The following is a 12,082-nucleotide window of genomic DNA, read 5'->3' as shown; positions in this document are numbered from 1 at the left end:
GTACGAGAACTGGAAGTGGTACATGACAGTAAAAGGAGACTAGCTTGACTAGTTCTTATACAGACAGTTGCAGACACTGGCTTAACAATGAGGGAATCCTGGCTTAAAAAGGATTCCCTCATTGGAAAAAGAGAGAGGCCAAGAGATGTGCAGGACTCCAGCCTGCAAATTTTCTTACCGATTAGTCATTTGAATAATAAAACTGGGAAAATTTGTGAAAGATACTTGGTTTCAATGCTATAAAAACAGAAAAGCTGGAACTGGAGAAGGATTTGTTTAAAAAAAAAAAGAAGCAAATAATGAATTGATTGATACCAAACAGCTGCCAATTACTATTCCATCGACTGACTAATGATGATGAGTTTGTTTCCGCTCTGAATGAGAGCTTTTATTAACCCAAGTGCCACACAGGCATCCTGACAGCTTACAATCAATTTTTCTTATACTTAGCTATGAACACTAAATATATTGTAAATTCTACCTTTTCCCCTGCCAAAAGTGGAGTACAATAGTGTAAACTCAAAGAAAGGAACACATTCCCGCTCTCTGCTGAGTCTGTGATCTCTCAAAAGGCTCTCCAAATACAACCCTGTTTAAACAGTTTTTAATTCCTTCCTTGCTGTAAAGTGCCTCCACTCACAAAAAGCAAAACAGTGAAGCCACTGTCTCATTACATTGAAAAAAAAGGGACTCACGTGGATCAAATACTGTACATAAGAGCGCACACAAAGGAGGTTTCATTTAACCAAGCCACTGAGTGAGTAGTAACGGAGCTTGAGCCTCGCTGTGATGAAACATGCTGTAGGCAGAAGCAGACACATAAAAAAAACGCATTAGTTCTTACTGCTTCTGAGCGCACGCTGTGTTACCTGCAGCTTTTTTGAAACGTCTTGAATGATAGAGTTCACCCTTTTGAGTCGGACTGCCAAGCGCTGGCACGCTTTTTGTCGAGACAAACTGAATACATTGCTTTTGAAGAGCGACGGAGCCTGGGAAGGGACCGGAGCCTGGAACTCCAAAAAGACATGCACAAAATGTGTGATGAAACTTTCAGCACCACGGACAGCAGCTCTCAAGAAGCCTGATGATTAAGAGGGGGAGGGATTGGGGAGGGGGTTGTGGAGGGTGGGGAAAAAGAAGGCGATGGAGTGGAGGGAGAGGCAATAAGTTCATTTGATAATTAAGCGAAGACAGCATATTCCCCACCGCTTACGTTTCAGCTATCCCCCATGTCTGCTCTTTTAAAAGTGGAAGCACTCACCCCAAAGAGCGCACGCACGCACACATACGCACACACTCCTGCGGCAAGACCCAGCTTTTCCACAGTTTTTCCCCGTCTCTGTGTCTTAGGCTGAATAATGCAGGGCCTTTACCCAGTGCTCAAGCATGAGTGGATAATCTGGCCACAAGGACAGGCTGTGTCAACATTTCCCTTTACTGCCTTATTTATTTATTTACCCACCCGCCCTAGGACTTGGGGAGGGCGAGAGAGGATATATGTGCATGGCTAACAACGTGGTGGCTGAGCAGATGACCTGCTTCCAGGAAGATACTTATTAAAGATTTTTCATGGGAAGCATACAGACTGTGCCAGGCTGATTTGGGAAAATATGTGAAAGCATTTAAGGAAGACCATTTTATGTTAACTATTCATATAGGAACGGGAATGTAGGGCTAAAAGTCCAACCTTTTCGCTGTGGATTAAAGCTTCAGTTGTGTTGTCTGTTAATCTAATATCAGCCAGTCTGAAAGGAGAAATATGCTCATTACAGATCTCCATAGTGTAGTGGTTTTCATATTGGCCTAACAAGCAAGACCCCTGGTTTGATCCCAGGAGGAGGCACAAATCCCCCGGGGGTTGCATGTGGCTGGGCATCCGGCGTAAAAATCTGCCAAATCAAATACTCAGCGCTACCCGCTGGATGTCAGATCAATTAAAAACAGAAAATGATGGAGACATTGTTTAACTCATCAGCAATGTATTTGCCAAATTAGATCTCGGACCATCGTCCGCTCAGCTGTGATGCTACTCTGCTACACATGTTGCCAGCACTGCTCAAGTGCTTTCTGCTGGGAAAATTATGAAATGATTTCTGAAATACCCCCAGCATCTTTTTCAGTATTATAGCAGCTCTGCTTTGAAGAGGTTAACAATGTTCCCTTGTGTGCAAAAGATTCGCAGTTCAAGAGTGGGGAGCAGATGCACTGGGGGCACAAGTGTACACCTAGTCCGGATCCCAACCCTGGATAAAACAGGAGGGTCCTGTCAGGAAGGATGGCTGGTGTAAAAACAGACAAAAGTACTGACTACATCTTGATTTTCTGTAAATATAAAGATTATATTAAAAAAATATAAGCATATACCAATGTACAGGCCACTACTGACCAATAGGATGTGCAGACTGATACATGGGTTAGGCTTATATAGTGCTTTTCTACTCTGGTTATCTATTACTCATGCTCTGATGAATGCATCAGGAGGAGGTTGGGGTTGCCTAAGACAGGAACAGCCAGGGATCAAACCACCAACCATGTGTCTGGTAGATGACCTGCTCTACCTCCTAAGCCACACAGCAGAACCACCCACTCTAGAAAAACACGAATCCATCCAAGTGAACTTAGATTTCTTATATTTTCAGACCAGATTTCCAAATCCCCAAAGACAGCAAATCTGAAGTGACGTGTAAAAGTAAAAACGATCGACTGAGCGACTGTGTTTGAAAGATGAACTGATTATAAAAAAAGACTTAAAAACTAATTTTCTGCTGATCAGCTTATCAACTAATGGACTAATTGTTTCAGCAGGTGTAAGAAAAAAAATAAACCTAGGTAATGGCCTTTTTTTATCGATATTTTCAGCTGAACTACCTTCAGTCTGCAGTTTCAGCCTTGAATGACAGCGACATAAAGTTCTAAACTTTCCAACCCTGAAGATTGATGCAAATGCAGCAGAAGTCTACAACGCTAAGTCAGTTCTCTGCTGTGGATTTCAGTGTCTTAAATTTGTAAATGCGCTTGCACTCGACTGATGTGCCGAAATCCACTTTGCAGCCGAGGCTTAATTGTTGCACATTTAAAATGCCATTCACAGTGACTTTGCACTTCTGAGTCATGTTTTTGGGGTGGCTTTTGTTTCTTGTGCCTAAATAACTGTTACAATATGACTCTCGGCACGGCCAATCAGGAGCTCAGGCTTTAAGAGCCTAATCCTCTTTAATTTGCGATTACTTGTAATTCAAAATGCTAGCCCACTAAACCACAGGAGATTGATTGTTTAAGTGTCCTCCTCTGCTGTATTGCAACCTGGATACTGATAACAGAAAAATAAATTCCCCGCGTACATATCCCGAGCTCTCACGGTGGCATTCAAGTAAATTACCATAAAAATCACTGTACAAATATTTTGGCATCAATCATTGAGCATAAACTGCTAAATAGCTGGGAGCCCTCTTAGCATTCATAGAGAATGATTTCATTGGCATTCTTGTGGCAGATGACTTTAGCCGCACGCATTCCTCCCTCAAATTAGAATGTGAGAATTAAGAGGGATTTCATATAGCACGATAAGTGTGTTTTTAAAAAGCAAAACTGATTGAGCTTGAGGGAAGAGGGAGGATGAATTAGGTAATTATCTCCAAACAGACACCACTGCTTCTCTGCTGTGTGAGAAACAGGCCCGACACTCCAGGATCAAAGTGCTCAGCATCAGCAACAACAACAACACTCACTCCAATCTCAGTCTGCCTTACCTGATTTCCAGACCCACATGGCAACCCACGGGTCTCAGGTACACAGGTATCTTTAGTAAGAAGCCGGTGTCTTATGATCTCTGTTTGAAAAAGCTTCACTCATAACACCAAAAAGATCATGTCTCTCAGTTACTTCAAAGGAATAATGGCGTGTGTGTGTGTGTGTGTGTGTGTGTGTGTGTGTGTGTTTACCTCTAATTTATTGATAACATTCCCGGCATAAGATTTATTTTGTCTACTAGGTTCATCCATTATTGATTTTAAAGGCAGAATGTTTGAGTAACAGAAAGCTTAAGGGAAGTTGAGGAAAGTATTCTTGTGACCCTGCTGGCAAAACACAAAAACCCCAAGTTTGTGAAGTTGCACCTGCTCTCACCTCACGTGCTGACTCAGTTATTAAAAACCACCCCTTTAAAGTCCCCCTTTAAACACTTACACACACACATATATATATATACATATATATTTGTGCCATTTTAAATCACAGCAGCGGAAACAACGACGCTGTTCTCTCCCGCGGAGAGGGACCTGTCCTACCTGCTCGTAGCACGTCTCCCAGGTGAGGTTCACGAGGCAGGAGGAGAACAGCTCATCTTCGGTCCGGCCATAGCCGTCCATGGTGTGCCCGCCGTGTCTGGTGAAGGAGTCAGCAAGACGGAGATTTTGTTCGTCTTCCCTCGACGACTGTTTCTTCCTATCTCCCTCTCTTTTTCTCTCTCTCTCTGTCCCGCTCTCTTCTCCGTCCGGCGCTGTGGATGCTATCAAACGAACAGCGGCGGTGTGCGCGCGGATGCTGCCGCTACCTCGGTCACGTGGCCGTCGTCTCCAAAAAACCAGTGGGATGTGTCGGGGTGCATCCCACCGCTTTCAGGTGTCAGGGTCAAGGGTGGGTACCGACGAAAGCGATGAAAAATACTTTAAATCCCACGGTAGCGAAACGACTGGATGCCGGGAGTGTGGTTAGCTGTTTCTCTTTCGGTCACGGTGAGCAAAATAAGAAAACTGCTTTTTTTTTTTTCTTTTTTTTACGTCTTTTTCCTTTTTATTTTCCTTTCCCAGTTAATGAAACCCGGGGCATTATGAAAAAAGTGACATGAAAACGGTAAACATGCTGGTAGAAAAAAAAAAACTTTAGGGAAGTTTGAAGAATTAGAAAACTTTTAAATAGTTTTTATGTCCTCGTGGACACTTAATATGTATGCCAAAAAGCTAGCACATGTACAAGGGTTTTTCCAGGATTTTTACAAATGGGGTACCAAGAGTAAGGGTGGAGTGTATGGCATGTATGAGAAAAGTCATCTGATTTCAAAAGGCTATTTTTGTAGTAATTGACACAGAATGATGTGTTATATTTTAAAATACATTGCTAAATATAAAGTTTTACATATAAAACTTTCAGTGCTCAATGTGTCCACCTCCAGACCACACAGGTTTATGTTTATATGATAGTTGCTATCTACCAGCAACCACATCTCATGAACCCCCTATTCCTGACAGTACATGTTTCGATCATTACCAGTGAACAGCCGTGCAATTCATTGTATTTGTAATTTTATTTAACTGAAAATAAATGTAAATAATGAAAATAAATGCAGAAACTTGTCCACATCTTGAAATATATTTAAGTGTAAAATACATAGTCAGTCCTTGTTGTAACATTGGTATCACCACACCATTAATATCTTGTACATTTTAAAGTATTGATAACTTCTCTTCTGTCACAGTTTAACTGAGCTGCCTGTGAGCTAGTCTCTAATGGGTTTAACAACTTGTAGTTTTATACAGACAATTTGGAAACTTGTAAACATGAAAAGCACATGTGCTGGCTATCAAATTTGATTAACTTTGGTAACTTTGTACCACTCAGGTCAGCACAGTTGTGCAGTGGTTAGTACTGCTGCCTAATATCAAGAAGATCCTGGGTTTAAATCCACTATCTGGCTGGGCCTTTTCTGTGTGGCGTTTGCATGTTCTCTTCAGGTACAATGGCTTCCCCCCCACAGTCCAAAGACATGCAGTTAGTGGGATTAAGTTAATTGGGGATTCTAAATTGGTCCTAGGTGTGAGTATGAGTGATTGGCTGTCTCTGTGTTGGCTTGTCCAGTTACCTGACCTGTCCAGTGTGTACACACTTACATCCATTCAGCCAGTTTAGGGACGGATGAAACCTTGGAGCACATTCCAGGCTGTGTGGCATGGGTAGCATAAAGTCCAGTTAAATTTTAATGAATGTGTTTACTTCTTTCTTAAAATTAGAAGGACTTAAATATTTTTTTTGACTGTAACATAGCCTACTTTACTAGCACAACTTCGAATTATCGTCTCCCCCAAAGCCAAAGATTAAAGTGTGTGTGCAAAATGGATTTTTCTCAGTGTTTCATATACTTTAAATGTATCCAAAAATAGCAGACTTTTTTGCTTAAACTGAAGGGGGATGATGTAGGCAGTGCATGAAAGAAACACGTAACAGTCACAGCCTTTGCTTATTTTAAAACAGACTCAGGTGTGTCAAAAGGTGCACAATTATTGCAAGACATAATACACGAGTTCAGTACTTAGCCTTGGCCTACATGTATCCTGATCTCTATTTGGGATTTTTCTTGACTAAAGATATTTCATCCCACAAAACACTACCTTGCATTCTGTCCAAAATATGTACCAAAATGGGGATTTTTCTTTTTCGATTCCGTGTTCTAACTAATGCTAAAATGTAAAAGGCATGCAAACTTTCAAACCCACAGTGCACCCACACAGGTGTTTGAGTGTACCGTGTGTCTCCTCGGATCTGTGTAGGCCTGTGTACTGAGCTGATTGACATCTCTCTCGCTCTCCTGTTAGTTTTCTTGTGCCTGTTAGTGTGAGGCAACCTCCACCTTTACTATTTGTCCTATATATTCACAGAGACTGCTGACAGCACATAGTTCCCATTTTCCGGCGTAGCCTGGCCTAGCTTCAGCCTTGGCAGAAGTTTAATCATTCGGAATAAGCCAAAACAACTGCAGAGGTAAAATGGGCCTTTACTGTAAACAAAAGTAAGTTCTTGCTGAAGCTTTCTGTCAACTCTTGAAAGCATTTGTACACCATATTCCTCTCACGGCACTTAGATCAGTTGACAGGAACAAAATATGTACAAAATGTAACAGCACATGGCACCAGATGAACATATAACCGCAGGTTAATTCATTTATTCCCAGATCATGAGATAATGAGAGCTTGAATTGCCTTGTAATCAAAATACACATGCAATTACTCTAAATATTTAATAGTCGTCAACTTATACAAAAAATATGGCTAAACTACTTACATTTACATACATAATACACATACTTAAAAAGCAAAATATGTAATTTGACATTTTAAAGAAAAATTGTAGGTTTGTGCTGAACATCTTAAGATTTATTAACTCACTGTAGTGTTTATACTGTCTTACTAAAGTTTAAGGCGAAATCATGATGTTGCTGTTGGTGTTACTACACCTCAAAATAGTTTATGTTCCTTTGAAAATCCTGCAGGGTTGACTCATAACTCCTGAGCCTCCATGGAGCTACACACTATATCTAGACAATGCAACAAGGGGGCAGTAAGTGTTCCTTTATGTAAACCTGCTAAACAACTCTAGACATCACTTGGCTTTCACGACTAAGATTAGTGTAGGTGGATTGAGATATTAAAATTTCTGTTCTAAAAACCATTTTTTTTTCAGCATTTCAATCTTCACAGCCCTGCTCTCCATGTGTTCTTCAATGTGCTTTATCGTTTTGTAAGTCACAGATAGAGGCGTCAGACTGAATCAAGCCCATTATGACTGATTAAAGGCCTCCCAATTAAAGTGAAATTACAGCTTTAGACTAAAACTCCTAACTGCACATCAAACCATCAGAATAATTGTACAGCACTGTGGGAAAACAAGCCCTTAGCAGCCATACCAGTACAACATCGTGCCACGGAATAAGTGTTACCCGCGTGCAGCCATGCTGAGCACGGACAATCTCTCATTTTGCTGCTAACAGGACTCATTTGAAGAGCTGTCTTTTAGCACACCATTTATCGTGATATGAGACCCACGCAGTCAGACGGGCCTTTCGAGCGTCAGTCTTCTTCGCCGGCCTCTTCGTTTGATCAAGATGCGTGATCTGCACCCTTTTGAAGTATGGTCAATTGGCACAGTGTTGTATATTCTCTTTCCTATGCAGAAATTGTCAAGAATTCACTGCGGCAGAGAGTGGGAGAAAGACAGCGAATGTTTGCTACAGTGACTGGCCGTAACCCTGCCTTCACGTTTCATCTAGCTCATTGCCGTGAGGCTTGCGAGTAGTGTCAACATCGTACATTATGATAAAACGCATTACAATCCTCTGTGTTTGGGAAAAAAAATACTTAAAATAAAGAATTTAGCAAGATTTTGATCTTTCCGTGACACTTGCGCTGAAGTCGGGGGTTGGAATGGGCGGGATTGTGGCAAACCGACTCGGTGTCTCGAAGGAAGCAGACTCTGATCTGGAGGCAAAGAAAAAGAATGATGCAAGCAAAACGAACGGCAGCTTGTTCTTTAGCCTTATCTGTCACCATCAGCCATAATCTGTCCTGTGCTGTAGATTAATTTAAAGATTATGGAGCCCTATACATTCGCACGGTGCGGTGGAGTGCCGCAACACGAAAGAAATCACAAATAGCATCCGGCTTCCCTCTGAGAGTGAGGCGCAGCTCGGTTTGTTCCTATACTTGCGCCTCGATCCTCTGTGTTCTTTCAACTTGTTTCTTCGTCTTGCCCAGTGACACATAAAAGCTTTTCACTGAATCAAATCAGCAGCCTGCGATAATTCAGTGTGACAATGTAACAATTGTGTTGGTGTGATCTTATGTGGGGATACTTCTATCATTCGCACATCTCTCATGGAGGCTGCGGCAGCGAAACTGGGTGAAAGTTCAGGGCGGCTACCAGCGTTGTGGGGAAATAAATGAGGTCAGATCAAATATTTTGTCGCCTCCCCCACTCCCCCTCCGCCCACAGGTGGCGGCTGCACGTTTCTGCACAGGTGCCTTCGGTAGTTGCGTGAGTGGTCTGAAACTGGCAGGCCATTTTTAAACATGCAGTCTACATGCCACGTCTCCCCTACATAACCAATCTATCAAGCCCTAACCCGGCGGTACGTGCATATACTCCCCGTATCACAGAGAAGGCTTGGAAAGCAACTGTCATAGATGGCGTGATTGAATTGTTCCCTTGCACTGTCACCAGAGGGGCTATTACTTCAAATTAGCATACAAATTCAAACCAGGACAGATGGATTTGTCACATTGCGGTCGCCATCTTCCTGGAAGATTGGCTGTGCTTGTGCTGCGCGATGGAGATAAGACACCTGTCTCGGTGCTGGTGGGGGGAAGGACCGGCGTGGGATGGGAGGACTGGGTGGGCGGATGGATTTCCTGAAACGCTGAGGTGTTCTGCAATAAACTTCCCTACCCACGGACTCAAATGATGATGAGGCACCATCCAGGACTCTGTGGGTGGTAGGAGATTGAGCTGTAGCAAGCTGGTGATTCACACTGTTTGGAAACACAGTGAACAATACCTGTCTGGAATTTGTTTGCGGTTGCTACTTTTTGGTGAGTTACTGTCAAAACGCCACATAAATGTCCTCCGCCCACTCCACACACAACATCAGCACAAAGTGTAAGGATGGATGCGTAACAGCTGTGGGATTAAATGCAGAGACGACTCTCATGTGGTGCTCCGCAAGCCCTTGGCTTCAACTTTTAATAGCCAAACAAAGGATGAACCGCATCCCAGCTCGGTCCAGATTTCACTGTTAATAATACAGAGACGTGTATTCATATCTATGAACGTCTATCCCCGTGCAGACGCAAGATTAAGAGCAAGAAAATAAGACCGCATGCTCTCCTTGTGTAGCCTCACATCAGACACTAACAAAATACAACTTGGAGACGTAATGATTTTCATTTGTAATTATGGCAGGGTGAATCAATGGGAAGTATTGAGCATGAAAAACTGTTCTTACCCCAGGATCAATTCCATATAATTTCCAGATCAGCTCAAACTAATGGGTTTTCTATTGGCTTCACTTCGGAGAAAGACTAATCTCTCTGGTACCATTTTGTGGTTTCTGTGGATGTTCCCAAGCAAAAGGCCATCCACTTAAAAACTCGTCTCCCAAAAGTCCAAAAATATTGAAGCGCGCATGCTAATTTCCTGACTTAGCATATTACACAATCTGCAGGCTTAATTTAAAACTCCCTTAGTAGCAGGTCTACTATCTCTGCCTGCCTACATCCAGACACTACAGAGATTGTGAAAATGCTTACTGGTCCATTTTTTGTCTCTATCTTTAGTTCAGGCTTAAGTATATTTCCTTACAATTGATGTAAAGTTGAGATGCAGAAGAGACAAAAGGAAGGTTATGGTGATACGGTCGACAGTCCACCTGCAGGAGAACAAAGGTACAGAGAAGCGGTTAAATGCATTGCGTTTGTTTGCACATTCACTCGTTCTGATAATGGATTAATTCTTTTAACCGAGTATAAAAGTATGGTGCCTTCTTTGCCCACAGTGTCATGTCCGTTTGCTTCAGGTTATTCTTATGCAGCATCCATTTCTGAAAAATGAAGCCAATGTGAAAATGCAAAAAACTGCGGTTCCTCGAATGGCTCCTCGAGTCTGGCTGCAAAAGTGAGTGAATCCCCACAGACTCCCAGAATAAAACATCCAACTTTACAGCAGAAATAATCACATTTACACCCTGAAAAAACAAAACTGTTTTGGTCTCTAGATTTAATTTACTCCATTGTGAAGTCTTAAAGACATTGGATTTCTTCTTAACACCCATTTGAAGTGTCTTAAAATGATGCATTGTTAGTTACAGCCAGGTGGGAGCCAACAGGAGGCTTCACCTCAGCTACTTTAAGTCACTGAACTGGATCTCTCGATTTCTGCCTTTCGGCATATTCTAGTATGAATGACTGTATTATTGTTCATATGTTAACTAAGAATCTATTAGCTTGTACCCGTGTCTGTGTGATGCACACAATCTTTATTTAGAATGGTTTTGTGTAAGTCGTCATCACTGCAGTATGCTGCTGCACAACATTCAAGTTTCTGTTAGATGTTATTCACAAACAATGTTTCTTAACATGTCTGCTTGTTTTTGACTGGTGTAACTGTGGGATTTTAGATTATGTATTCATATTTACACACTTATACATACATTTCATATTACATTATTTATAATATGTTTGCAGGGCACCACATGCAATTCTGTCTTCCCTGGTTAAAGTTATCTATCTATGGATGCAGCTCGGTAACCAAGCTTAAAAGTGTGACCAAATAAGAGTCCACACACACAAGACAGTGACAGCTACGATGTTAAAATCCATCCATCTCTTACATGCTCTCTGTGGCAGCCTATATTAAGCTAACCGAAGTACGCTAGTTCTGGGACCATCACAGCAGGTGGCACCACATATTTGATTTGGCAGGTTTTTGCACCAGATGCCCTTCCCAAGAGACGTGTATCCCCTCCTGGATTAAACCAGGGATCTTTTGCCTGTTAGGTGTATGTGTATACCACTGCACTACTGAGCCAGTGAAGCTGACTTAAGTGACATTTGAAATATCTTTCAGAATGAAATATACACAAGCACCACCAATATAATTAGTTGTGGGGTTCACCAGTACTTCACTGGAAGCTAGTTTATAGATTAAAGGGTAAAATGATGAGCTACGTGCTCTCACTCTCCAGCTCAGACAGCACTTTGATTATATGTTAAAAGGACAGAAACTTGTTGTGCACTAAACTGCCACCTGCAAAGCTGTGATGATGAGGCATCAAGGGTGGTACAGCAGATTTTTTTTCCCCTGTAGTCTTGTTCAAGAGTCCTGCTGTTCATACTCCTCGTGGTATTCATGCATCGCCAGCCACACGGAGCTTGCCTAGACTAAGCTGCTGACCCACAGAATGAGAGGGGAAAAGCTTCTCAAGAAAGTTTGTCAGAGCTCAACCAACTTTGTTTATAAGGAATCGTTTCTAGTTTCTAAGTTTAATCTAGCAAGGCACACTTCTCCCAACCGCAAGGTTTACCTTCAACATTAGAGAGGCACTGACACAAAGCAGTACAGCCAGAACAGGCTCCAGCGCAGTAGGGATTTCACACTGATCTTGCTCCGAAACATTTGCAATTAACATCCCCCTCTCCCCAACTGTTTCTGAAGCTATCAATATCCCAGTAAGAAGATTTAACTTCCCTCAAGAGCAGGGAAACGAGCTGGATTTGGCAGGTCAGGACGTGATTGCCGAGCGGCGTGTGTGCACGTGAGG

At 42.2% G+C, this 12,082-nt stretch overlaps 1 protein-coding gene and 1 long non-coding RNA gene across 6 annotated transcripts in view; one reads left to right on the top strand and one right to left on the bottom strand.

Moving 5' to 3' along the window:
- ppargc1a (peroxisome proliferator-activated receptor gamma, coactivator 1 alpha) overlaps positions 1-4,529 on the bottom strand; it is a 296,819-nt gene extending 292,290 nt beyond the window's left edge. For 2 of the 5 annotated variants that reach the window (XM_025900399.1, XM_025900402.1), the window contains exon 1: positions 4,287-4,522. In XM_025900399.1, coding sequence (XP_025756184.1) covers positions 4,287-4,367 — 81 coding nt within the window. In that variant the 5' untranslated portion in view covers positions 4,368-4,522. Of the gene's footprint in view, positions 1-4,286 lie in introns of all 5 variants that reach the window. The other 3 variants (XM_025900407.1, XM_025900388.1, XM_025900386.1) reach the window with 3 other exon arrangements.
- Positions 1-12,082, top strand: part of LOC102082379 (uncharacterized) — a 63,255-nt gene that overhangs the window by 29,071 nt on the left and 22,102 nt on the right. The window lies entirely within an intron of this gene.

Source organism: Oreochromis niloticus, linkage group LG3 (assembly GCF_001858045.2).
Source record: "Oreochromis niloticus isolate F11D_XX linkage group LG3, O_niloticus_UMD_NMBU, whole genome shotgun sequence".
NCBI classification, from domain to species: Eukaryota; Metazoa; Chordata; class Actinopteri; order Cichliformes; family Cichlidae; genus Oreochromis; species Oreochromis niloticus.
Note: the sequence above shows the minus strand (reverse complement) of the source record. Positions and strands in the feature narration are given on the sequence as shown.